Source organism: Chenopodium quinoa, unplaced genomic scaffold, assembly GCF_001683475.1.
Source record: "Chenopodium quinoa cultivar QQ74 unplaced genomic scaffold, ASM168347v1, whole genome shotgun sequence".
Classification (NCBI taxonomy): Eukaryota; Viridiplantae; Streptophyta; class Magnoliopsida; order Caryophyllales; family Amaranthaceae; genus Chenopodium; species Chenopodium quinoa.
The window spans coordinates 6,938,702-6,964,615 of record NW_018742205.1 but is presented as its reverse complement, the minus strand read 5'-3'; the positions used below and the strand labels follow the sequence as shown (position 1 = coordinate 6,964,615).

The window sequence follows — 25,914 nt, the reverse complement described above, 5'->3', positions numbered from 1 at the left end:
TCCATTAAACGTAGTACTAATGAATATGTTCAGAAATTTCATGTGCTTTTTAAAGATTACATTCACAAATCAGACTCAATATGATTAAAAAGTTCAATTTTACTATTGCTGCATGTGCATTGTACAACATACTATCATAAAAATGAAGACTGTCAAATTTGACTTTCGACAAAATTTAAAAAAATAAGTATTCCGTATGAAATAACAAGAAATGTATGAAAAGCAAGTTCTATTGAACATTCAGGTGTACAAAATGGAAGGTATACCGTATACCAATACGTGGTATACTCTATTTTCGACAAGTTATTGAAGCATTTTTTTCTATATCTATTATGGATTACTCGTATTAGTTTGTTGTACTATAATCTTGTTTTAAGGCAATTCACTGATAAACTTGCATCCTTTTGACTTTCGTACACAAACTCGCATAGTATCAACTTCAAATAATGCAAATTTCTATACCCAAAAATAAATGCAAGAGATGATACACCCCCTTACTCTGCTAGGGGAGCAATAATTTGAAGAAGGCGGTATTTGCCTGTACAAAATATTAGTAGTAAAAATTGTTGTATAATCAATCATTCATCTCTATATGAAAGCCATTGTTATTATTTTGCCTTCCCTTTCGATAGCTGAGACCGTCTCAGCAATTAATCTCCTCCAAAATAATTGCACCCCAAAAAAGATTAATTCATATTTACTTTCCCATAATAGTAACCCAAAAATCCTCAAGATAACAGTCCTGTTTCCAAGTCCTCAGTTTCCTCAGCATCTTGTGTTAACTCTTCGGACCTCTTAGCCTGGTGTTTCCAATCGGTCCTAATCAACGTGTATATCATCATGAACATACACGCGGCTTGAGCTGCAGCTAGCCCAAACCACAGACCAATGAACCCAATCTTGAGCCAAAATGCCATGGCAACAGCAACAGGCAAGCCAACCAAGTAGAACGCGACAAGGTTTATTTTAGCCCCGATTTTAGTCCTTGCTGAACCTGTCAAAACCCCACAGGCAGCTGTCTGAGGACAGTTTCCGATCTCACAGAATCCTAAAACAGGAAGTGCCACAGAAATCAAGGACAGAATGTCAGGCTCTGAAGTGTACATCTTCCCCCAGACTGATCTCACCACTATAGTGAACCCGAAAGCTGTCACACCCATAGTTAAGCCTGAAACTAACCCAAGGGCAGCCAATCGTTGTGCCTTAGTAGGCTGGCTAGCGCCCAACTCATGGCCTATACGCGTTGATAGGCCCATGCTTAGCGCATGTGGGAAGACATAAAGGAGGCCTGTTGTTTGTATAAGTATCCCCATTGCCGCGACACTGGCCTTAGGATTCTGCAACAGTCCACAGAGGAAGAGCATAATTTCATACCACCACCATTCTAAGCACACAGATAACACACTTGGTAATGCTAAACTTAGCACCATTTTCCAGCCTTGAAATGGGGAGAAAAAAGTTAGACCGTGCCACGGCTTAGGCTCCATGTTCGAACAGAGAAGGTAGATGAAGATACTGAGGTCCAAGTTAATGGTGTTACACGCCGATCCTAATGCAACACCTTTAACACCTAATTTGAGGTATATGACAAAAAAGTAGTTGATTGGAAGATGTAAAACTAGGCATATTGTAGTAGCAATAGTTAATGGTTTTGTGATGCATTGTGTCCTAAGGAAGGACCTTAAGGGGTGGAGGTGAACCTGAGCAATGAGCTCGGGGATGGAGAATCGCAAGTAGAGTTTAGCAACATCGATTATATCTTTGTCTTGGCCAAGAAACAAGAGAATTGGCTCCATGTTGAGCCAGAGGAAGGAGATTGCAATCGCGGTAAGTAGAAGTAGGCAGAGAGTTCTTTGAAAGGTTTGGCTAATAACTGACAGTTTCTTGGCCCCGAAAGCTTGACAGCAGATGGGTTCCATTCCCATGCTCATGCCTTTTATGACTGAAAAGCCGGTGATGTTGGCAAAGCTGATTGCTAGAGCTCCTCCTGCTAGTGGCGCGTCTCCTAGATGACCGAGGAATAGCATAGAGATGACAGATTTCGAGTGTAGCAAGAGCGTCATTGTTGTTACAGGACATACTATCTTCCCAAGTGATCTCAGGTCCTCTGCAAGCTGCATCATTTCATACAAAACCATGTTAACTTAAGCACACATATACATTTATACATTATATCAATATAAATTGTGTAGTATGTAACGATTGCAAACTAATGTGATTTTCTTTCTGTTTTCTTCGTTTATCTCATCCTTTATACACCTATGTTAATTGACTATTATGGATTAAAGAAAAAACTTTATTTGACTAATCTTTATTAGTAATTGACAAAAGTATTTAACTTGGAATATGAAATGGATTCCTTAATTTCTTTGGACAAGATATTGTCTAGGAAAATACAAACATTTTGTAACAGGAGGAAACTTAGTTACATCTAGAAAAAGAAATTCAAAACAATCAAATTTTTTAGATCAATAAGTCAAGGAAATTTCATAATTACTAATTGAAACTTCCTATAACTAAATGAATAAATTCAATATGAGTGTATATAGTTTGCAACAAACATAGGGAAATTTATTCAAAGTTGAGCAAAAACCTCATTAATATAAGGCTGAACAACGTAAACACTTCCGTATTAAATCTATTCAAGCTGTTTGATTACATGTTTTAAGTTGTAACTCATACTATGACCAAATCATGACTAGGGCAAGACAATAAAAACTCGAAAAATTGTAACACCAAGGACGACATGAAAGTTTATGAGTATCTTCGTGATAAGCTAGGTTCCAAACTGCTTATAAATAACTACTGACGTAAACAATATATAACAAGTTGATATTACATTTTGGTACTTGTTTTTATATTTCTGGTCAAGTGTGAATAATACAAAAGTCAAATTATTACATGCAGTTAGATATGGAGACAATGTAGCGTAAATGATCTAGGATTTCTTATCTTGAGAAAACGCTAATCAATCATCTAATTGACCAAAAATATTTTTAAGCAACTAGTAAGATAGCCGTGCGTGGTCACATGCAACAGATCTTATTTGCCTCCACTTTGCATTGTTTCTTGTACTCGACGATGTGATGCTTACGTGTAGATTATTAGATTTCCAACTAAGTACACTATTTTATTCTTATATTTTTATATTTTTGCTTAGAATAATCTCACGTCTTAAAAGTCAAGTGTACAAAAATACTAACATAGGAGTTAATCGATTCTTGCACGTGCTTAAGGCTATCTGACATCATCTAGTTAATCATCATCATTAGGTTAATTATCTTTCACTCTTTTATTTAGTTAATGATAAGTATTAATAGATCGATTTAATTGTTTAACAGTTTAACAACTAACACAGACGTATTATAGTGTTGACCAAACACAATAATGCGTCTCTTCTTTAACCTAAAGTTACTTTAGTCTGTTTAGTTAGAAATATACCATTATATTGACTGATATTAGTTGTCTAACTTGTTAGGCAGATAGACTTTTCTTATATATATATATTTATTAAAAGGACTTTAATTTGTAATTTAAGCATTTGAACTTGATCTTGACCACTAACTTAGTTGTCCCATCAACTAAATAAGTTGAATAATTTAACATGTTAGCTTTAGCAAAACATTTAGTATAATATCTCCCATATATATATGCTTTTAAAGAACACTTAGTATTGATTTAATATATTATCAACCAACTAATAAATATTGCTAAAAAACATATAATGGGGGAAATATATAGAAATTCGATGCCAATACTCTTGCTTGAAAAGAGTTGGGAAGAAAGAAATTTGGGTGTATGGATTTAATGGTGTTATTCTCTTAGGTAGTGGGCGGCTCTTTTGGGCTCTACTACTTCTTTTGCTGTAGCTTCTTGGCATCTTATAGCCTGATACATACTGTTTGTACTTGTTAAGATTAAACAGAAAATCATATACGTAGGGTCGTAGGCCACAAATTCAAGCTCCATCAACTATATTTACTTGGGAGTAGAGGAGTATCTTACCGTCTTCCTCTACTCTCAAGCAGAAGTACTAAAACAACCACAATATGCACCACTTTTAATTGACCAACATAATTGAGCTAATTGATCTGTGAGAGGTGTTGGTTCAGTAGGTTCCCTTCTCCTTACCAAAAAAAAAAAAAAAAAAAAAAAACATTTTCATACATATGTCATTAGTTTTTAACTATATGCAACAACTTAATTGATTTCTGCACTATTCACCCATTAGATTTAATTTCTAAGTTTAATTAGGACGAGTAATGCATTAAAAACAAATGTTATTACATAATATGTAAAATGTTGTTGGATTAATTACCATGTATACTTTTAAAATGTACACTTTTTTTTTAACTAATACTACGTATACAATTAAAAGTACTGATGATCAAAGTTAAGTATTATCAATTATAAAAGCCAAATTGTCACATGTATTTAGAAACGAAATAAGTATTATAAGATTGCCTTGTGTATATTAGAAAATGACAAGGACAAGCAACGAGAGATTGTTATGTACACCCGGCTGCACGGTGCACTCAAAAATAATTATTTCTCATTTGGATGATTATTGTTCATTTAATTAATCATCAAATGAAGAGCAAAAACTAACCTTGGATTAGTTGGGTGCACCGTGTATCCAGGTGTATATAAACAATAATCTCTCAATTTTCATATATTTTGAGATGAAGAAATAACCAATGCAATTAATTGTCAATAGTAATTCCTTTCAAAAAAAAAAAATGTCAATAATAATTCACTAGTTGTCTTCTAAAAAAAAATAAAACAAATAATTCACTATTGTAAAATTATCCTCTAATAAATAGAAATACTACGTACGAAATAATTAGGAACACTATATTTGATAGGTACATTGCACAGAAATTAAAATTTTTTAACTAGTCTTAATGCAATGAGAAACTTTATGATATGGTTTGATATGATTCTACAAAAGATTTTATCTTAGTTACTAATCTTCTGCCAACACATTGAAAATCTTCTTATTTTCTTGCCACTTATTTTGTTGTGTAGACAAAGCCACATACCATAGCACAAAATTTGTATATTCTTAAAGTCTCCACGTTACTTAAATAGAAGTGATTTGGGTAAAAATACCCATGCCACGTGGCCCATTTAAAAGGGGACATGTATCACCCCAAGACAGGTCCAATAAGGGCCGCTCACCAGCTGACACGTGGCACCCCCTATCAGTAAAGGAAAAAGGCGGCTTTCAGGGCCCGATTCCCGAGAAAGCCGTAAAATGGCGCAGCCCACCAAATCTAGGTCAAGATGACCTAAGAGAGGGCACATTTTCAAATGACCCTATAAATAGGGATATTCCCCCATTTCAGGGACAAGTTCATTTATTGCAAACACTGAGTTCTCTCACATCAGAGAAAAAACCTGATCTCGGAATCCGAGAAGATCTCACTTTACCTTTTTCGCACCTTTTTACATTATTCGACCGGTTCTAACTTGATCGTCGGAGGCGGAGCTCCTAGGGATGAACTAATGTGGTTTAAAACCGAACCAAACCGCGAACCAAACCGAACTAGAAATATGGTGCAGTTTTTTTTTTTTTTTTTTTCTAATATGGTTCGGTGCGGTTTGAGGAATCCCAAAACCGAATTAATATGGTTTGGTTTCGGTTTTAAGATTTGAAAAACCAAAACCCGAAATCCAAACCGAATTATGGCCCATATCCAAATTATAGCCTAACCCAAAACTAATTTCTACCATACATATATAAAGCCAAAAAATAATAAAACTTGTGTTTTTTTATGTCCTACAATGTCAACCAATGTGGGCGATGTTGGAGTGAACGACCAGTTAGATGGAGCAAAAAAGAAGACGATGAAAAATTTCGGTGTGGTTTGGTTTTTTTTTAAAAATTCAAATTTAAAATGGTGTGGTTTGGTTCGGTTTCAATAATAATATGGTGCGGTGTGGTTTGAAAAATCCAAAAATCGAAATAATGTGGTTTGGTTTCGGTTTGGGCTATAAACCACACCGCAAACCGAACTTTCACCCCTATGAGCTCCTACCACCCGGAGTCTTCGTTGTTTTGCAGGTACAGGCGCCCAGGATCCAGACTTAGTGACGTAACTCTCCGAGGGACACAGAAAACCCCAAAACATTTGGCGCCGTCTGTGGGGAGAGTACCTCTAAGATGGTTTCACAACAGTCTGTACCGCCTCCTAATGAGAAACGGCCTACGGCCGAAGCTGAGATCTATTCGGACCATGACAATGATGACGACCTTGAAGTCGAAACGTATGTAGCGCTAATGGGTCACTCGGAACCAGACGCACCCGTCCCAAGGAAAGAAGGGAACGGGGCGATGATCAAGCTGGTCCAAGTAAATCATCTGGACAGCCGTCTGGACAACACCAGGCGGTGTAAGGGACATCCCCAGTCACTCGAGACGAACTCATGAAATTCATGACAAGTTTCAAGGGGGAGATAAAGGACCTGATCAACAAGAGGACGACTGCCTCCAACAAGGGCCAGTCGGCCAAGAAGCCTTCTCTCTCTAAGAAGAACAAGCCAGTCAGGGACCGAGAGCCCACTCCGCATCCTAAATTAAAGGAGGTGAAGCGGCCCTTGATTGATATTTCCAAGATTTGATTCCTAAAGACAGGGAAAAGGAAAGGTCATCCGGCATGTTCAGCCGGATGGCTCAAAGAGGACATACTCTAATGCCCGGTTCCTAATCGAGCAGAAGAGAAACCGGCAACTGTCTGAGTCGGCTTCAACGTCGAGTTACCCAGACAGCTTCCAGAATACCTCAATGAGATATTCTCAATCTGTACGAGAGAGTCAGTCAGGCGGCCCGTCCGTCCACACTGGCCCTCAGATGATCTATTCGGCCCCGTATGTGCCTCAGCAGCCATACATGCCGTATGGACAACCTTACATGCAGCCGACCCTCTTTGGGGGTCAGGCGGCACAAAACGTTCAACCTTTGGACTGGCAGCTCCGTTTGCTAAAACTTGGGGAACAACCTTCTGCGTTCTCCAAGGAAATAACCGAGGCGGCACAACAGGCCAAGATTAAAAATGTTTTGGTGGGTACTTATGATGGTACCACCAACCCTGAAGATCACCTCATGGCCTACACCAATCTCATGTACTTGCAGGGGTTGGATGACGCCACCTGGTGCCGATTCTTCCCGACTACATTGAAGGGCATCGCCCAACAATGGTTCGGCAATTTTCCAGTCGGCTGCATTAATAACTTCAAGACGCTTGCGTTATTGTTTGCTCTAACTTCTCTATGAATATCCCTACCAAGAAAACAAGTCTTGACTTGGGTGCAGTGCAGCAGGGGGATAGAGAAGGCTTCGGTCATACATCAGGCGGTTCAATCTAGTGAGAATCCAGAATCAAGGGCTGTCTAACGATGTGGCTTATACAGACTTCTTCAAGGGTCTGAAGGACGGGTCAACTTTTAAGTTTGACCTCGTCAGAAAGAGGGTTGCCACCCTCTAGGAAGCGCTGATGGAGGCAGAAGCCTATGTACAGGCGACCGAGCTCTGCACCATCAGCAAGCAGTCGGACTCCATGAAGTCTGACAAAAAAGAGAGTCGGCAAGCTCAGCCGGCTAAGAAAGCTGAAGAGAGTAAGAAGAGAAAAGAGATCTGGGCGGTTGACGACTCTGATCAGCCGTCCCAGAAGAAAAAGAAAGTGTTTAAACCGTACGTCTCAAAGTACGAGTTTAACAAAGACTGCTACTCCATCCTCATGGAGATAAAGGACCGGGTGACCATAGAGAAGCCCGCTGCTATGAAAGGTTCCGCTAAAAACCGGAACAAAAACAAATACTGCCACTTCCATGAGGATATTGGCCACGACACCAACGACTGCTATAGTCTCAAGCGGCTGTTGGACCGTCTGGCTGATAAGGGGGTGTTGATGTCTTACATCCTGAAGTCTAAGGTGACCTTGAAGACAAACCCCGGGCAGTCGTCCAAAAAGGATGCTCAACCTGCTAGTAGTTCGAACACTGACAAAGATTCGATCTACACAATAGCAGGCGGCTTTGCTGGAGGGGGCCCAACTATCAAGGGCACCAAGGACCATGTCAGATGGCTGGATGTCAGTTTAGTTGATGAGGGCCAGGCGTCTACTAACACCTTCCCTGAGGTCATCATCACTGAAAAGGATAGGGGCAAGGTCCGCCGACTGCATGATGATCCCATTGTCATTGAGTGCAAAGTGGTTAACCTGAAGGTCGGCTGGATCCTCATTGACACCAGAACCTCGTCTGACATCATCAGCTACAAGTGCTTGTCAACACTGAAGTACAAGCTCGGCAGCATGCACAAGGTGTCTCACCCCTTGGTTGGTTTTGGGGGTGGGGTTGTACACCCAGTCGGACGAATTGACCTACCCATCTGGCTGGGAAGAAAGGAGAGGGTCGCCACATGGTTGTCCGATTCTTAGTCGTAGAGGAGCTGACCGCCTATAATCTAATATAAGGTCGTCCAACTCTGAACGAATCCAAGGCCGTCATTATTCCATCTCTCATGCTGCTGAAATTTGAGAAGGATGATGGGTCTGTTGGCTCCCTGAACGGGGACCAGAAGACGGCTAGGGAATTCTACCTCTCAGATATCAAACCCACAGTGGCCGCAGCCGGCCGGTGTGAGGAGCCAGTAGACCTTGACGATGTCAAGGAAGCCGAGCCTGCTCCAACAGCAGCTGGCAAGAAGAGAAAGGCCGACCAGTTGGTGGCCGTGAAAAAAAAGAAGCAATAGCATTCACTAACCGGGGAACGTTAAGATGAACTCCGTCCCCAGCCGGCTGGTGACATGTTAATATTGCTCTAGACGACAGCCGTCTAGAGCGTACTGTTAAGGTTGGGGCGGCTGCTCTTGCCAAGCTGGGTGTAGACTTGCACAATTTGTTGAAGGAATTCAAAGACATATTTGCCTTTGAAGTGTAAGAGATGTCAGGCATCAGCCTGGATCTAGATGTCCACAAGCTCGCCGTGGATCCCAAAAAGAAGTCGGTTAGGCAAAAGAAAAGAAACCACGGCGAGGAAAGAAGTCAGGCGGCGGCCGCCGAAGTGAAATAGTTGTTAGACGCTGGGTTCATTCGGCAATGTCACTTCCCAGATTGGGTTGCGAATATTGTGCTTGGAAAGAAGCTGAATGGTACCTGGCGCATGTGTGTTGATTACACTGACTTGAACAAGGCATGTCTTTAGGATAGTTATCCACTTCCAAAGATCGACAGTCTGGTCAACTCTACTGCCGGGCATGCTTTGATGAGCTTTATGGATGCCTATTCAGGCTTTCACCAGATACCCTTGTGGAAAAAAGATCAAGAGAAGACGACATTCGTCACTGATCAAGGGTTATTCTGCTATACTGTGATGTCGTTTGGCTTGAAAAATGCGCCTGCTACTTTCCAACAAATGATTAATACAGTTTCCATTAATCAAATTGGGAGGAATGTAGAGGCGTACATTGATGACATGATAGTCAAATCCAAGCTACAGACGGATCACCTTGCTAACCTCCGAGAAACCTTCACCACACTTAGGCGGCACAAGGTCATGCTCAATCCCAAGAAGTGTGTCTTTGGTGTTGAGTCTGGGAAGTTTCTCGGATTTTTAATTGATCAAAGGGGAATAGAGGCCAACCTAGAGAAAATACAAGCGGTCATTGACATGAAGTCATCCCGCACTGTCAAAGAAGTTTAGAAGTTAACAGGTTGTCTGGCGGCATTGGGGAGATTCCTCAGCCGGCCAGGTGACAAGTGTCTCTATTTTTTCTAAGCTATATATCAAAAAGAAGACTAGGTTTGAATGGGGGGATGATATTGAGGCGGCCTTTCAGAAATTGAAAGAATATTTATACTCTTTGCCGAGGCTTGTTAGCCCTCTGCCAAACGAAGCGCTTTACATGCATGTACTTAGCCGTCTCACACCATGCTCTCAGTGCCGTTCTCCTTGCTGAAAGAGACGGCGTCCAGCTCCCGGTCTATTTCATTAGCCATGTTTTTCGAAATGCTGAACTACGGTACCCAATGGCAGTCAAGAAGTTGAAGCCTTACTTCTTGGCACATCCAATGGTGGTCTACACAGACCAACCCCTCATGCGGCCAATGACAACCTTGGAGTCATCTGGTAGAATGCTCAAATGGGCTATTGAAATGCAGAGTCTTGAAATCTCTATCTAACCAAGGAAGGCAGTGAAGGGTCAGGCATTTGCCGACTTCATTGTCGAAATGACAAGGCCGGCTGAGCCGGAGAATCTTGATCAGGTTTGGAAAGTGTATGTAGACGGGAGCTCTACTATGAACGGCTGTGGTGCAGGGATTATATGTCAGTCCCCCGAGGGGGACAAGTACGAATATGCACTACGGTTTAAGTTTCAGGCCTCGAATAATGAGGCAGAGTATGAAGCCCTGCTAGCCGATATACGCATCTGCAAGGCGGCAGGAGCAAGAAAAATTGACGCCTGCTCTGATTCTCAGTTGGTTGTTAGCCAATACCATGGTGACTATGAGGCCACCCATCCGGCTATGATCAAATACTTGCAGACGGTCAGGGCAGAAGCCGGGACGCTTGAAGAATTCCATTTAAGTCAAGTGCCACGGTCAGAGAACAATCAGGCGCATACTATTTCTTAGTTGGCATCATCCGCTTCATGTGATACGCCTCGGTCAGTCTTCTGGGAAGTAATGGAAAAGCGAAGTATTGAGGAAGATCCCATTGGAGTCCTAGATCGAAGCTCAACCTGGATGGATGGCATCCGGGCCTATCTGTCAGACGGCGCTTTGACAGATACATATCCAGAAATGGCTGCAATGAAAAAACGTGCGGCCAACTTTGAGATTCATAATGGAGAGCTTTTCAAGAAGGGTTTTCTGCAACCTCTTTTGAAATGCATCACCCCAGAAAGGGGGCAAGAGATTCTGGAATGTCTTGCCCCCACAATGGCCCACAAGGGTGATGATATTATGCACGCCACGTCACCCCTATGAGGGGCAAATGATTTGGGTAAAAATACCCATGCTACGTGGCCCACTCATAAAGGGACACGTGTCACCCTAAGACAGGTCCAATAAGGGGCCACTCACCAGCTGACACGTGGCACCCACAATTAGCAAAGGAAAAAGGCGGCTTTTAGGGCCCGATTCCCGAGAAAGCCGTAAAATGGCGCAGCCCACCAAATCTAGGTCAAGATGACCTAAGAGAGGGCACATTTTCAAATGACCCTATAAATAGGGAGATTTCCCCCATTTTAGGAACAGGTTCATTTATTGCAAACACTAAATTCTCTCACATCAGAGAAAAACCTGATCTCGGAATCCGAGAAGATCTCACTTTACCTTTTCCGCACCTTTTTACATTCTTCGACCGGTTCTAACTTGATTGTCGGAGGCGGAGCTCCTACCGCCCGGAGTCTCCGTTGTTTTGCAGGTACAAATGCCTAGAATCTAGACTTAGTGACGTACTCTCCCGAGGGCACAGAAAACCCCGAAACAAGAAGGACCAAATATATGTCAACAAGTACATAGAAAAGAATGTTGTAAAAAAAAAAAAAATACATAGAAAAGAAACATTTTCATGATACCCGTATTTGACAAAATGGTAACATCATTTATTTACCAATATTTTCATTTCACTAATACAAAACTTTAACTGTTCAAAACATGAATGAATAATTGAATATTAGCAAAACAAGTAAAAGCATATTAACTCTAAATTAAGTGGTAAATAGTTCATAAGTTTGGTCTCCCCATAAAATATAAGTTTATTCCCAAATTATGTCATTAGTTGCACCAAACTTATTATGTTGACTTTGTTAGGGGAAAAAAAAAAACAAAAGGATATTAGGGACATTATTATAGATTTGAGATTACATTTGAAACATATTATTATATCAATCCTCACTTATATGCTAGTCAAATTTGTAACATAAAGTTTCTTAATTGAGCTTACTTCAAAGAATTTCAATTTCATTCATCTCATTAGAAACCTCCACATCTCCACCCTAGGCCCTAGCTAATTGGTCAGGAAATGAAATTACAAAACTGCCCATGGATAATATGACAAATGTGATTTCGGTTACTAAAAGTAAGGCCCACATTGCCAGCTCCTAGAATAGAATGGGAATAATGATGGATTAAAGAGGGCAAATCTGGTAATAATTAAGGTCAAGGGTACAGTAATTATAGTGTTAATTAAAATTAAGAGAATAAGTTCCCATAATTTTGAACACTAAAAATATGAAAAAGTTTACTAAGTAGGTTGCTCCTTTTTACGGGTTCATATCAATTAGTGCTACTAATGAAGATTCTTAGTCTAATTTTGAAGGAATATTAGAGGACTACTCCACTCTTTAAAAAAGTATGGCCCATCTTATTGTATACTAAATTTAGTACTTAAATTCATTTTTATATTTATGGACTAAAGGGAAACATCGTTAGCTGTCTACTACCGAGCAGGAGCGCTTAGCCATAATAAAGCCTCTAGGGTATGGTCACCGGGTGGCCGGGTTAGGGGTCGAATTCTGTCTATAATCTATATCGTTGCTCTTTGCAATCACGAAGTACCACTCGATACTCCATAAAAACTATTGAAGTTTCTAAGTTTGTAACATATATAGAAAAAAACAACACACGTAGAAATTCAATAGACATAAACACCTCTTAGGTTACGCAAATGTGCAATTACGACTTGGTACTTTGGTAGCGATTTTGGGTAAATGGTAATTTTCATTGAAATTGAATTGTGGATTTTTCCTACATTTAGTAACTATGAAGTTTATTGTAAGATATAGAGATAATTTTAATGGAATAGTGAGAAGAAAATTGCCCAAGTATGATTTTTTTATCAAACTCTTAAGCAAACCTAAAGTCTATATAATAATATTAATAGATTAACATAATAAGGTCATATAATATTTACTGCAACATTTTGTTAGAGGAATTTAAAAACCCTTACACATTGACAATTCGCCATTCTCTTACTTATTACATAAATAAAAGTAAATTAATAAAGAAAGAAAGAAAGAAATATTTGATTAAAAAAATAGAAGAGTGAAAAAAGAAAAAGAAAAAAGGCTGTTAATTACCTCACTTAATGGGAGACGATGGAGGATGCCATGAAGAAGTCTTTGATTGGTGCTATCATGATCACATTCTTGTTTATCTTCTATACTAGGTTGGATCAACGAGTCGCTATCGATAATCGCTCCGGATTCATTTGCGGGGCACATAGCTTATCGGGATTTATACTGCGTTGCTGTTGTTGTTGTCGTCGTTTTCGTTGTTGTTATTATTATTGTTATTATTGATGTTGTACGGACTATAGAGAAAATGACAGTTCCGTGCCACGGACTGAACTAAAAGAGATTTTCCTAAGAACAGGAGAAATTCTTATGTTAACTCAAGAATGAAAAATTATGCAAAAATATTAGTTTTTTTTTTTAAAAAAAAAACAGAGGAAAACAGAGAATGAGAGGGAAAAAAATCAGGGAAATAACAGGGGAAATGAAATTAGGGTAAAGAAAAGAAAATAAAAATATATAAATATATAAAAGGAGTTACAATTATGTGGTTACTATTATGTCTGTATTTTTGTAGTCAAAGTAATGACATAAATGAAAGATTTTGTTACCAAGATAGTAAATGGTAATTTAGTGGGAGATTAATACAAACCTTTGCAGGAGACAAAAGTAGCCAGTTTCCTTGGTCATGCGGGGTTCAATAATATCGACAAAAGGCGAGGTAGTAATGGTATTATTGGTACATTTTTTGGGATGAATTAAGGATATAATGTTGCCAAGTTTTCAACCCATTTAAGGGTAGCAGAAAATTTTGGTACGAGAAGAAGAAAATGGAGAAAATTAGCCACTTAGGTATAAGCGAAAGAGATTGATATAGAGAGGGGAGAACTTTCTTAAAAAAAATTTAGGGTGGGACTAAACACTTGATACTACTAGTATGTGTTGCGGCAAACAAAGGTTTCAATGTATATATATATATATATATATTAATGTTTAGAGTGCTTTTATATATAAAGTTTATATACTATGATTCCACTCTTTGGGTTTTTAAAAATGTATATAAATGATTTGAGGTAGGCTTTGATAATAGCTTCGTTCTGCTATAATGTATCCTATACCAAGAATTCTTAAAAATTTATCCAACGATAAATTATTTTGATGGTTTTACCGGCCATTTCATTTAGTAATATCTATTGATAAACAATAATTTACTGAGTACTTTTACACGTATAATTGATACGAAATACTACTCAATATCCGAGTTATCAGATTTAAAATTAAGACTTGGCCAATTTAGCCAATATAAATTCATCATAAATTGCTAAATTATTTTTAATCTAGCTTCAGAAAATATTTTGTAAATCGTATAATACAATGTTTTTTCTAAAAAAAGTATAATAAGGAGAAATACAATAAATGACAGTAAATAATTTGGTTTATTCAATTATTGTAATGTATTCCCTCAAAAACAATATATAAAAATTTATTATATGGAGAAAAGTATAAAAAAAAAATTATTCTAATTAATAAAGTATTGTCATATATGAATTTGGGTTCACATAAATGAGATTTTTTATGTTAAAGATAAACAAAAATTAATAAAATTAAATAGATAAATAAATAAATGGGTTTGAGAGGGAAAATTCTCTCCAAAAAAGTTTCAATTTGGTAATTAACTAGATTAGTGCCCGTGCGATGCACGGTAGTAATAAACTTTTTTCCATAATTAATTGTGATATAATATAAATATGAGGCAACTAATGTAGAATAAACAAATGCAATGCATATAGAAAAAAATAAAATAATAAGGCAAAATTTATAAAACTACAATTGAGAAAAAAAATATATACATTTTGCCTTATAGTAGTATATATACATTATATTACATTAATGATGCATATTATTCCAAATAAAACTATACAATCTAGTGACTATATGACTAAAGACTTATTTATACATGTCTTTTAATAAACATGAAAATATCAATCAAACAACGAAAATATTTTAGGTAAATGTGTATGGAAAAATATAATTAAGAACACGAAATAAAAAGAAATACATTTTATGTAAAGATAATATATAAGATTTAGAATAATATTATTATAGTTGTATTATACAAATATTCCAAAATAAAAAGATTATTATTTGCTAAAAGGGGAGGGGGAGTTTTGGAGGGAAAAAACAGCACCAGAAAATAACACATGTCATTCCTGATGTTTGTAGTATTATGTTATTGATTTGTCATAAAAATAATATAAAAGATATGGAAAGATATTATTATAGAATCAAATATTAACACAAAAAAAAAGGTTAAAAAGAGAAGGGTAGTTTTGGAGGGAAAAAACAGCACCAGGATGTGACACGTGTCACTACCGGTGTCTGTTTTAGTATTAAGTTATTGATGATAGATTGATATATATAGATAGTTTTTTTTTTTTCTTTTTTTTTTGACGTGTAATATATATAGATAGTTAGCTAGTCAAATTACCTATTACAATCATCTAACTAGAAACATCTAGTACAACTAGTGAAGTAGCTACTTCCTCCGTTATTTTTAAGTGTCTCGGTTTGATTTTGCACTATTTACATACAACACTTTAACCAATATTAATGTTTATATATAAACATACTCATGTGAGTACTAATAATTAGAATTATCTCAATGTATAATTTCAATTATTAAGCTTTTATAATTTTTAATCATAGATAATTAAAGATATTATTGGCAAATTTAATTTAATTAAGACACTTAAAAAAAATAAAAAAATAAATAAAAAAGAGAGAGAGTAAGAATTATCGAATAATTGTCAATTAGGATCTATTAGTCTATTACTGAGTTGTCTTTCCTTCTTTGTGTCCCTCTTCCATCTTTTCTCTCAACTAGCCCCACGATAAACAAATGTATATGTCCCGAGCTTAATAGAAAGAAGAAGTGTTAAAATTAGGGGGGAGAGAGGAAAAATATTGAACCTCAACTTGTACGTTATTAGCTATTTGAGTGGCTATATTCAAATAGTTTGAGAGGAGATATTGTTAATAGCAAAAAACTTTATTATATTACTTTAAATATATATATACAAAATTTTATAATTTTTTTAGGGATATATCGATAATTACTTTATCATGTTGTGTGTGAACGTTTCATTCTCTATCCCTCAAATTATGTTTGAATCATGCTGATTTTAAAACTTTTAACAAACGTAATTGATAACAACGAATAAAAAATATTGCTTAGAATCCGTAATTGATTGATGAATGTGAATGTACTAATTGTGAACGAAATTGAAAGACCATGAAAGATGCTTCGTGACATTAAACCTATAATACTACAACATACATTCCAATATTAATAAGAGCTCATCAAGTTCAAACAAAAACAAGTTGATTGTAAAGAGAGGTGACTATATATATATATATTGAAAACAAAATATTCGTTTGCTGATTAGCTTACTAAACAATGCCATCTATGAGCATAAATATATACGAAGTAATATACTTCTCATGTGAATTTTATGTCAATTGATTATTTATTGTACAATATTGGAATTTAAGGCCATTTCCTTGATACCTTAGACAATTCAAATATCAAACTTGGGAGCTTAAAATTGAATCTCAATACTCACCTAAAACCAACACAACCATGATACAATCAACATCATGCATTACAATTGTTAGATTTTGGGAAAACTCCTCAAATTAGAGTGTGTACCATTGATCAGTATATATAGAGTTTACAATCTAGTCCTAATTACGTTAGGAAACCTAGTACGATAAGGATACAAAATACACATAAAGTCTATCCTAATCTGCGACAAATCTTATCATAAATATAATATCTATCAGCAATATTTAATAGATATTACTAAAACTAAACGGGAGATACCCACCCCTAGCCCCCGTGATTCTGCCACTGTATATCGAAAGTATAAGCCACTAACATTGATCAAAGTAGAGTTACTAGAATACATAGTAGTAAAAGATTTTTTTTCAATTTTTTTTAAGGGAGGGCTTGAATAATGCCTTTTTGGCAAGGCTAAAATAAGCTAAGAGGGAAATTTTTACCATCCATAGCCACACGGGGAAACATGTACACAATTTGATATGCACACTTTTGGGCATTCTCCAATCCGCATCTTCTCATAGCTGCCTTTTCTTTTTTGCTTTGCCCACGTGAGATCCATGACCCAATAGTATCACTTATATGGGGGAAATAGCATCCACTCCTTCAAAACAAGCACTTTGAAGTTTTTCACTATTTATGTATTAACATAATAAAAACATACTAGTATTTTATCATAAAATATATTGTTAGATTGGTATTAATATAAAGTTTTATAATATAATTTTAAAAATAAATTTTATTAATATTTAATTATATAAAAATAAAGTAAAACTAGTGCATTAACATGTGTGCAAAGTTGACTATGTCATATATTCTGGGACAGAGGGAGTAATATAAGAAGTTTATGTGCAAAAATTTTATTTTTGGAAAATTATCTAAGAAGTATAATAATTCACAAATTTTTATATGTGGCTGGTCGTGTGGCTGGGGTTACTTATATGGGTTACTTATTTTAGGGTTACTCGGTTGGTCAGGGATTACAAATTTAGGGGTTACTCGGTCGGTCAGGATTTATTCTCACACAGAAAACGCGCCAACCGATTGAGTAAATTTAGAATAAGTAACCCCTGAACGACTGAGTAACCCCTAAATAAGTAACCTCAGAATAAGTAACCTCGGCGAAAACGTGTTAAACGACTGAGTAACCCTAGAATAAGTAACCCTTGACCGATCGAGTAACCTCTGAATAAGTAAGCTCTACACACCAGTAATAATTTCTTATCTAGGAAAACATTATACTTGTAGTTTTAATGACATGGCATAGAAGGATTTTTTTTTTTTAATTTATTTATTTTTTTTTTTTTTAATTTTTTTTTTTTTTTTTTTTTTGTGTTACAATTAAATTATATGACAAGAACTCATGTCCAAGGATTACCGCTACTTTCTCTCCCACTCGTTCACTTTTAACAAATTCATATGTTACATATAATTGATGATAACAAAGAGAGAATAGTGAAAGATTTGTAAAAGTTTTAACAAGCTTACATGTCAAAGAGCAAATAGTGAAAGTTTTGTAAAGTTTTAACAAGCTTACATAGACATAAGTTCACATTTAACATGCGAATGTTTTACCAAATTTAATATGTGAAAGTTTTATGAAAGCACATGCATATAAGTTCACATTTAACATGTGAATGCTAACTAAGAAATGGTTGAACCCCTTGATTTATGTATTCTTTTATATTCCTTCACCTAAGAGCTCATTGGCTCGATATGTATCTGGATGTAGCATGAGCTTTTATATACCAAGCGTAAAATAAATTCCGCTTGGAAAAAAGGAGGGGTAGATGAGATTTGAACACATAACTTTTGTGTCACATTGCTCTAATATTATGTTAATTAAAGGACCAAGTCAACTATAAGTTTAAGTTAATGATTGAAGCCTAAAATTGATTTATGTACTCTATTAGTTAGTTTTTATTTCACTTATATTAAATTTTAAATTAACTTAAGATCAAGTATTAGCATTGCTTGTATCAATTACAACCTCGTATTCTACTCCAATTGAAACTTCCTTCTTGACTCTTTGTTTGTTCAGTTTGGTTATCTTAATGTATGTATTTTCCATGTATACTGTGTGTACATTAACTAATTTGCGCATAACCATCTATCCTAGTTGGGTCATGGAACGCACATAGCTAGGCAAAACAAAAATAATGAAGTTGGCTATATATTGAAGAATGCCCAAAACTACGCACGAGATCGAGCTTAGAAATTGTGTTATGTGTGGCCATGTTATTTATCCTTGCCAAAAGGCCTTCAAAGATCACAAAATGAACACATACTAGTACTAAAGATTAAATAATTATCTTAAGACAATTTTGCTTCCTCTATGATATTCAAGGTTATTAAGCAATTGTCTCTCAGGATAGAACTGGTTTCATTTCTTATAAAATGGTATTGTAATATAAGAAACCAGTGAACAAACTAGATTAGAGTAACCGCAACTATATGCATGTATTTTTAGAGAGAGTAATTAAAACTAATAATCAAGTATCCATAAATCAGAATAACCAACAACTATTTATAGAAAAAGAAACATGGATGAAAAGGTGCAAGTAATGAAACAACACAACTATTTATCAATAAAATTAATTAATTAATACTAAAACAGACACCGAGAGTGACACGTGTCACATCCTGGTGATGTTTTTTCCCTCCAAAACTTACCTTTCCTTTTTAGTCAAATTCTTTATTTTTTGGAATATTTGTATAGTACCACTATAATAATATTATTACAAATTTTTATATTATTTTTATAATAAATGTATTCCATTTTAGTTGGCGTCCTTAATTCATCCATACACATTTGCCTAAAATATTATTTCAATTATTTTTTAATTATCTTTTAAATGGAGTATTATAAGATTTTGCCAAAAAAGTAATAATAAATGATTCATATAATTGATATTAAATATTTAAAGAAATTACTTTAAAACATAACCTTTTTTTTCAAATACCTCTAATAATATTTTATTTCAATTTAAATATTAAATATACATTCAAATTAATGACAATTTTGTTTCAGAAAATTTACTACTACGTGTCTAAAAAATATTAAACTTTTACTTTGCCTTTTAATATCGATTATGACAATATAATTTCTATATATTTGATGTAGTGTATGTTTTATCAAGTTTATTTGTTAGATATAATTAATTTTTTTTTTTTAAATAAGAATTACCGTGCATGGCACGGGGCCTAAGCTAGTTATAACTAATGAAGAGTTAATGAAATAACACAACTATTCACATTAAAATTACCAATGAAAAGTTACAATTATCCAAACATACAATCCAAATAGTCATACAAATTGTCATACAACACTACTCTACATTATTATTGTATAGATACATAATTGTTCATTAATACAAAAATATATTTATGAAAATAAATATCCAACAATCCTTGCCAAAAGGCCTTCAAAGATCGCAAAAATGAATTTGATCAAGTTCTATAGCAAATGTGATCTTCTCTAATGGTCCGAATAATATATATACCCTATGTTGCACCCACACTATAAGCATTTAAGAGGTCATGATTTGTAATGTTTGTATTGGTTCAGCGGATCTTATTATTTTGACCTATTATATTCTTCACAGTTTCACTTATTCATAAAATCAGATAAGTTCTCATAAGAAAAAGTTCGGGAAAAAAAAAAAGAGTTATTCAAGTTCAAATTACAACTAAAATAAGTTTTAATAGGTCCAATAAGTTCAGGTAAATTCAGATTAGTTTAGATAAGATACGTGAAGTTCACACAAGTAAAAATCAAGTGAATTAAACATACTCTAAGAATTACTAGACTGAACCATATATTAAAGGAGCTCGAAGGAAAAAATAAATTAAAAATAGCTTGATAAACAAGTTGTAGGGAAACAGAATTGTTTTGAGCAGATGGGATGTAAAGGTGAGATTGTTTCCAGATTAATCAAAGGCGAGATTATTTTGAGTAGAAGTGATAAAGGTAGGATTATTAGTTTATATTATTCCTATATTCTATGTACCTAAAAAAGGGACTAACAACATAAATGGTATGTAGATAAGTTTTATACCATATAAAAATAAGGATTGAGGGGCCTTTCCTCTTTGACTTGGAGTAGAATACTTCATGCCCATTAAATTTTGTCAAGTAAAAAATCTATTAGGATTTCACTAGCATGTTACTTTTTCTTTATTAATGCCTTCGATTCTCCATAACCAAACTTTTGAGGGTCCATTATCAATTGTTCATGCATTATCTTGCTCTTATTTTGTGTGGAATCGCACACATACTGAGCAAGAAGAGAATAAATCATCACCAAATTACTAAAATTTACCATTTTTTTTTTTAGTTATTTTTATTAATTATATTTATTATTTTTGAGAGAATTAAGGCGCAATCTCATATTGTCTTTAGGAGTTCATAATGAGTTGTGGAGTATGGTCAATGCATTATATAATGCAAGGTTTGTTCATTGTGTCGTCTTCTTAAAGATTCCTCGTATGAATTCTTTAAGATTACGTACCTTCATTTCATTTATATTTTCTTGGTTTTAATTATTGATACTTCTAGAGTTCTAGGTGTTCTCATATTTAATTTGTTTTTAAGGATACATTAAGATTGCATCCTAAGTTTGATCATGTTGTCCGGTAATACGTACATTATTGGCGGTTAAAAGAATAAAAATAAGTTCCTGTGTGATACTTACCAAGTTTAGGGAGATGTAAAATAAAATGTAAATATATTAGGTGAGACTAGTTCACCACACATTTGGTGAGATGATATGACGATTTTTGTAAATCTATATGTTTTTTTTTTTTTGAAACCAAGTCAGAATTTCGGCCTATTGCTTTGTAAATCTATATGTTTGAAAATAGAGAAATTGACGAACAATCATTAAAGAAAAACTAACCCAAGAGGATTAGAAGAGAAATATTACACAATTCCAACGAGGTGGCAACGGATGTTAGATCTATTCGTGCAAGGTTAAATATGAAATTGAATTGAAGAATCGTCAATGAATTCTATGCCATTGTCTTTATTAGAATTCCAAACTCTATTCTTCATAAAATTTCAATTAAAATTCACGGCTAAAGTAATTCATTGCCATTGTTGGTTAAGCATAGCATTTTCAAACATCACACAATAGTGTTTCATATTGATAAAAAAAAAATAAAAAATAAAAAAGAGTTAAACACTTATAAAAATTAAGAGGCTAATTCTCCAATTGTCATATAATCGAGTTTATGATGATGTAACATTGTAACCTCATTTAGTGTTATAAAGTGGAATCGCTTTAGATGACGAGTGTGACCCAAATCCATATTTAACATTATTAGATGATAAAAATAACTAGAAGTAGTAAGCAAATGTGCTAATAATGCAATGCAAGAGGATATATCACCTGAGAAGAAAGATACTCTAAATTCTTTGGGAAGTTAGTGGCTGCATATTAAAAAATTTAAGAACAAAACTTCTACTACTATATATATATTATACAAAGAATTAGATAAATGTGTATTTTTTTCTTCTTTGTTTTAACATTCGACTCATAGTGCGTAGATAAAAGAAATAACTACTTTATATCCCATTTAAAATGAAAATTATACTCCCTTCGTCTCATAATATAGTTCTTGTTTTCTTATTTTGGAGACTAAAAATGTTGTTTCTGTTTTTATTTTTGAATAGTATGTAAAGACCATTATACCCTCATTTTTTTTTAACTTACTCATTGTACTTCCTGAATTACTTTTGAATTTTGCACATGCTTTGTACTTTTTTCCACTTTCTCTCTCTAACTTACTTTGCACTTTTATTAATGTACTTCATCCACTTTCTCCTCCTATTTCTTAAATACCATGATAAAACACAAATAGAAACTATATATTGGGACGGAGGGAGTACAAAGTATTAATCTACGCCTTACTTTATAATATCTATTTTATATCTACTCTAGGAAATATACTTAATTCTGTACAGTACAATAATTCTTTTTTTTTTTTCTCCATTATAACAATTCCCACTTTGAACTATGATGTAAAGAATTATACTACATTTACTGTAGAATAAAAAAAAACAAATTTGCAATGCTTTGACTTAATTACATTTTTGTTGACTCATAATAATTCAGTCATATATATATGCATGTATCTATCAATGAGTAACAAACTAACAATTATAAAAGTTGTAATTTGTTAAACAATATTAAAACGAATCTAACAAATTTTTTTTTTTTTTTTTTTTTTTTTTTTTTTTTTGCATGGTATAATATGTCAATATTATCAATAGCTTAGTTTAAAACATTACAACTAAAAAACAGGAAAAGTGTTTCATTTCATATGTACTTTTTTTCCCCTTTGTTTAAGTTTAACGATAAGCATCATATCAAAAATTGATTTACCATTATATGGCCCAACATACACTGCTGATACATGTAGTTTTCATAAATTTCATCTCTTAAATGCTTGGCCAAAAGCAAGTTGACTAATGTAAGAAGGCCCATTGGTACTATCTTTAGTTCTTTTATCTTATCTTGTGTATTTTTTGACAACACTTTACTTGGCAGTTGGCTCTTAATATTATTTTTAAGGCCTTTTAGACCACCTTTTCATCTTTTTCAGTAAAAAAATGTGGGTGATATAGTGATACTTATGATTTGAACTTCTTCTCCAATAGAAAAATTGCACTTTATTTTGCAACTCATGTTACATCTTACAATGTTGATGTTTAGGGTAGGAGGAGACATTAATGAACTATGAATGGATATATAGGGAACTAGTAAAATGATATCTTCTCCATTTCCTTTAGAAAATGGATGGTTAGTTTTTCTAATGAAGGGTTTGAAGGACGTGGTAAAATGTGAAATTAAGGGTTTTTGATACCTCACGTGTCAAAATGTGAATAAGACAGGTAAAAAAACCGGAAAAAATGAAATTAAATAAAGCAATGAAATATCGACAATATAAAAAGTAAACAAAGAAATTGAGGTTAGTATGAGGACAAATCAAGATCATGTAAAATTCATATGAAGAAATTAAAGAATGAACAACACGTTTTGTGTGCGACTGGTCGTACCATATGACCACTTGTAAAAGAATAATGTAACCCCTGAAACATTGACCTAATAACCCCTTTAACACTGATTGAGTAACCTCTAAAACACTGACGAAGTAATCCTGAACACTGACAATGTTAGTATTTTTTAGCACTCATAGGCCCTAGCCCGCCCATTTTATTGTCATCTCTATACTACAAAGCATTCTTTCACGAACCCTGTTGAATAAACCTTGCACCTTAAGAATAATGTCACATCATACGTGACATACTTGTCAATCTGTTTGTTAGTTTTACTTTCCTCTCAAAAGAAAATTAAATAGAATTAGTTACCATTCCTCAAGCGAGCAATAGATCTTCAAATTCACAAAATGTTTTGATCCCTTACCCAATTGGTGATGCTTTTATTTGGAGTATATCAACATCAATAAGTACATTACAACCAACATTAAAAGTACACAAATGCAGAGAAAGAGAATAAAAGTCTTAATCTAGACATTGTTCCTTCTAGTCTTTTACAACTAATACGAGTTTTGAACGTATTCATAAAAGCTCTATTTTTTTTATTTTATTTTTTTTATTATTTTTGACGAAATAAAAAGCCCTATATTTGAAGTACTAACCTAGCTTTATGTTTTTTTTACCTCCCCTCTCTATCAATTAATCCTTAATATGTATACATACATAATGTTAAATAATGATGATTTAAATTAGAAATTATGAGAGAGTAGATTACAATGGCATTCATTTTGAGCAAGCTTTCAACGTAACGTGATTAATTCAATGTATTTCATCAAATTTTTTTACAAGGAAAAGTGTCTTACAGGTCTAGAATCTCTTAAGATTATTTAACCCACATCAGTTTAGTAGGCAACACCTTGTGAGTTAGGGGTGATAAGGAAAGGGTCGGGTAAGATATTTCTCAGTTTCTCACCCCAAAAGTATCGATTCTTTATAAAGTTTGATTCTATAACTTGTTTTAAGGCTATGAGATACGAATCTTACCATTAGACCATGTATTATATTTTCATTAAAACGATAAGATCAAAGTGCTTATCTTATCTTTGCCAACCTAAACGTTATTTTATGCGTTGTGGTTACAATTATGGGCACAATTGAGACACTGTAGTAAAAGTATATTAGCTGAATTTATTTTATTAGTTAGTGGGCAAACTTTTCTTGCTTGTACAATCAATAGTAAAGTAAAAGCTACTGATGGATCAAAGTTAAATTATTTGTTAGTATTTGACTATTTGTTAATACAATCTCATAGTCTCTTTGTCACAAAAAGAAGCTAAATATATTTATAACACTTATTAACACTGAATAATATAATATACAACCACATGAGATGTACGTGTCTTAACTCCTTGTGACAAATATAGTCATAATCCTGGCCTGTGGAGTACGTGTTTCAGCTTAGGAATGGTTACACTAACACGATTGTCCGGAGCTCCGGACAAGGTTCATATGAGATCCGATCAAACGATGAACAACAATGGCGCATAACAACCGGACTAGGTTCATATGAGGTCTAATCAAACAATGAACAACAAAGGCGTATAACAAAAACTGTGCTTGAATTGAGAAACATACATACACCGCGTATATGAACAGTTGTGAGGTTATTTGAGTGCGTGACAAAATCATTGGTGTATTCACCGTTTTATTTTATTGCTCTCTTTGTAAATTGTGTGAGATTATCTTACCCTATAATTGGAATTTCTTATCTAAAATTATCTTTTTACAATTTTCACAAAATACGTAGAGTTTTAGCAGCACATACATGCACTTTTGAGTGAAAGATTGTTGCGGACAACGACGAATATCACCTAAATGCATGTTGTATGTGGGCTTGTGGGGGTGCCGGGTGGTGGTAGGAGCTAAATTGCTAATCGTCGTGGTGGTAGCTATATTAGGTGCTACTCGCGACATTGATACATAATGTGACTTTTAATTTCAGATAGAGGCTAGCGGGACTATATGGTCAAAGTATAATCCACATAATTATTTTTTAAATATTCCGATATACTTTGTATATATCTTGTCTATAGAGAGCAAAAAAGTAGGATGTTGGAACGAGAAACATTTGTATAAAATTGTCTTATCATCATAAGACCAATTTTGTGAGCTACTGTAAGCAATTGACCCATCCCAGTTTTTCTCGTCTCTTGGCCCAACCCACTTATTAGGTGATTTTATGATGGTAACATGATCATATTTACAAATTTGTAC

The 25,914-nt window shown here is 34.5% G+C and overlaps 1 protein-coding gene across 1 annotated transcript; it reads right to left on the bottom strand.

Moving 5' to 3' along the window:
• Positions 1-221: 221 nt before the first annotated feature.
• LOC110731063 (protein DETOXIFICATION 53-like) lies at positions 222-13,944 on the bottom strand. Its single transcript, XM_021910915.1, has 3 exons — positions 13,674-13,944; positions 13,088-13,372; positions 222-2,114 (listed from the first exon to the last, which is right to left on the bottom strand). The coding sequence occupies exons 2-3, from the start codon at positions 13,229-13,231 to the stop codon at positions 729-731; spliced, it is 1,530 nt and encodes a 509-aa protein (XP_021766607.1). The 5' UTR covers positions 13,232-13,372; positions 13,674-13,944; the 3' UTR covers positions 222-728.
• Between the last annotated feature and the right edge of the window lie 11,970 nt (positions 13,945-25,914).

Bases quoted from the DNA above. Each gene is read 5' to 3' on its own strand.
- LOC110731063 (XM_021910915.1), bottom strand. From the start codon at position 13,231: ATGTGCCCCGCAAATGAATCCGGAGCGATTATCGATAGCGACTCGTTG. The intron at 2,115-13,087 runs GTAATTAACAGC...GAAATGATGCAG, and splicing joins ATCGTCTCCCATTAAGTGAG to CTTGCAGAGGACCTGAGATC.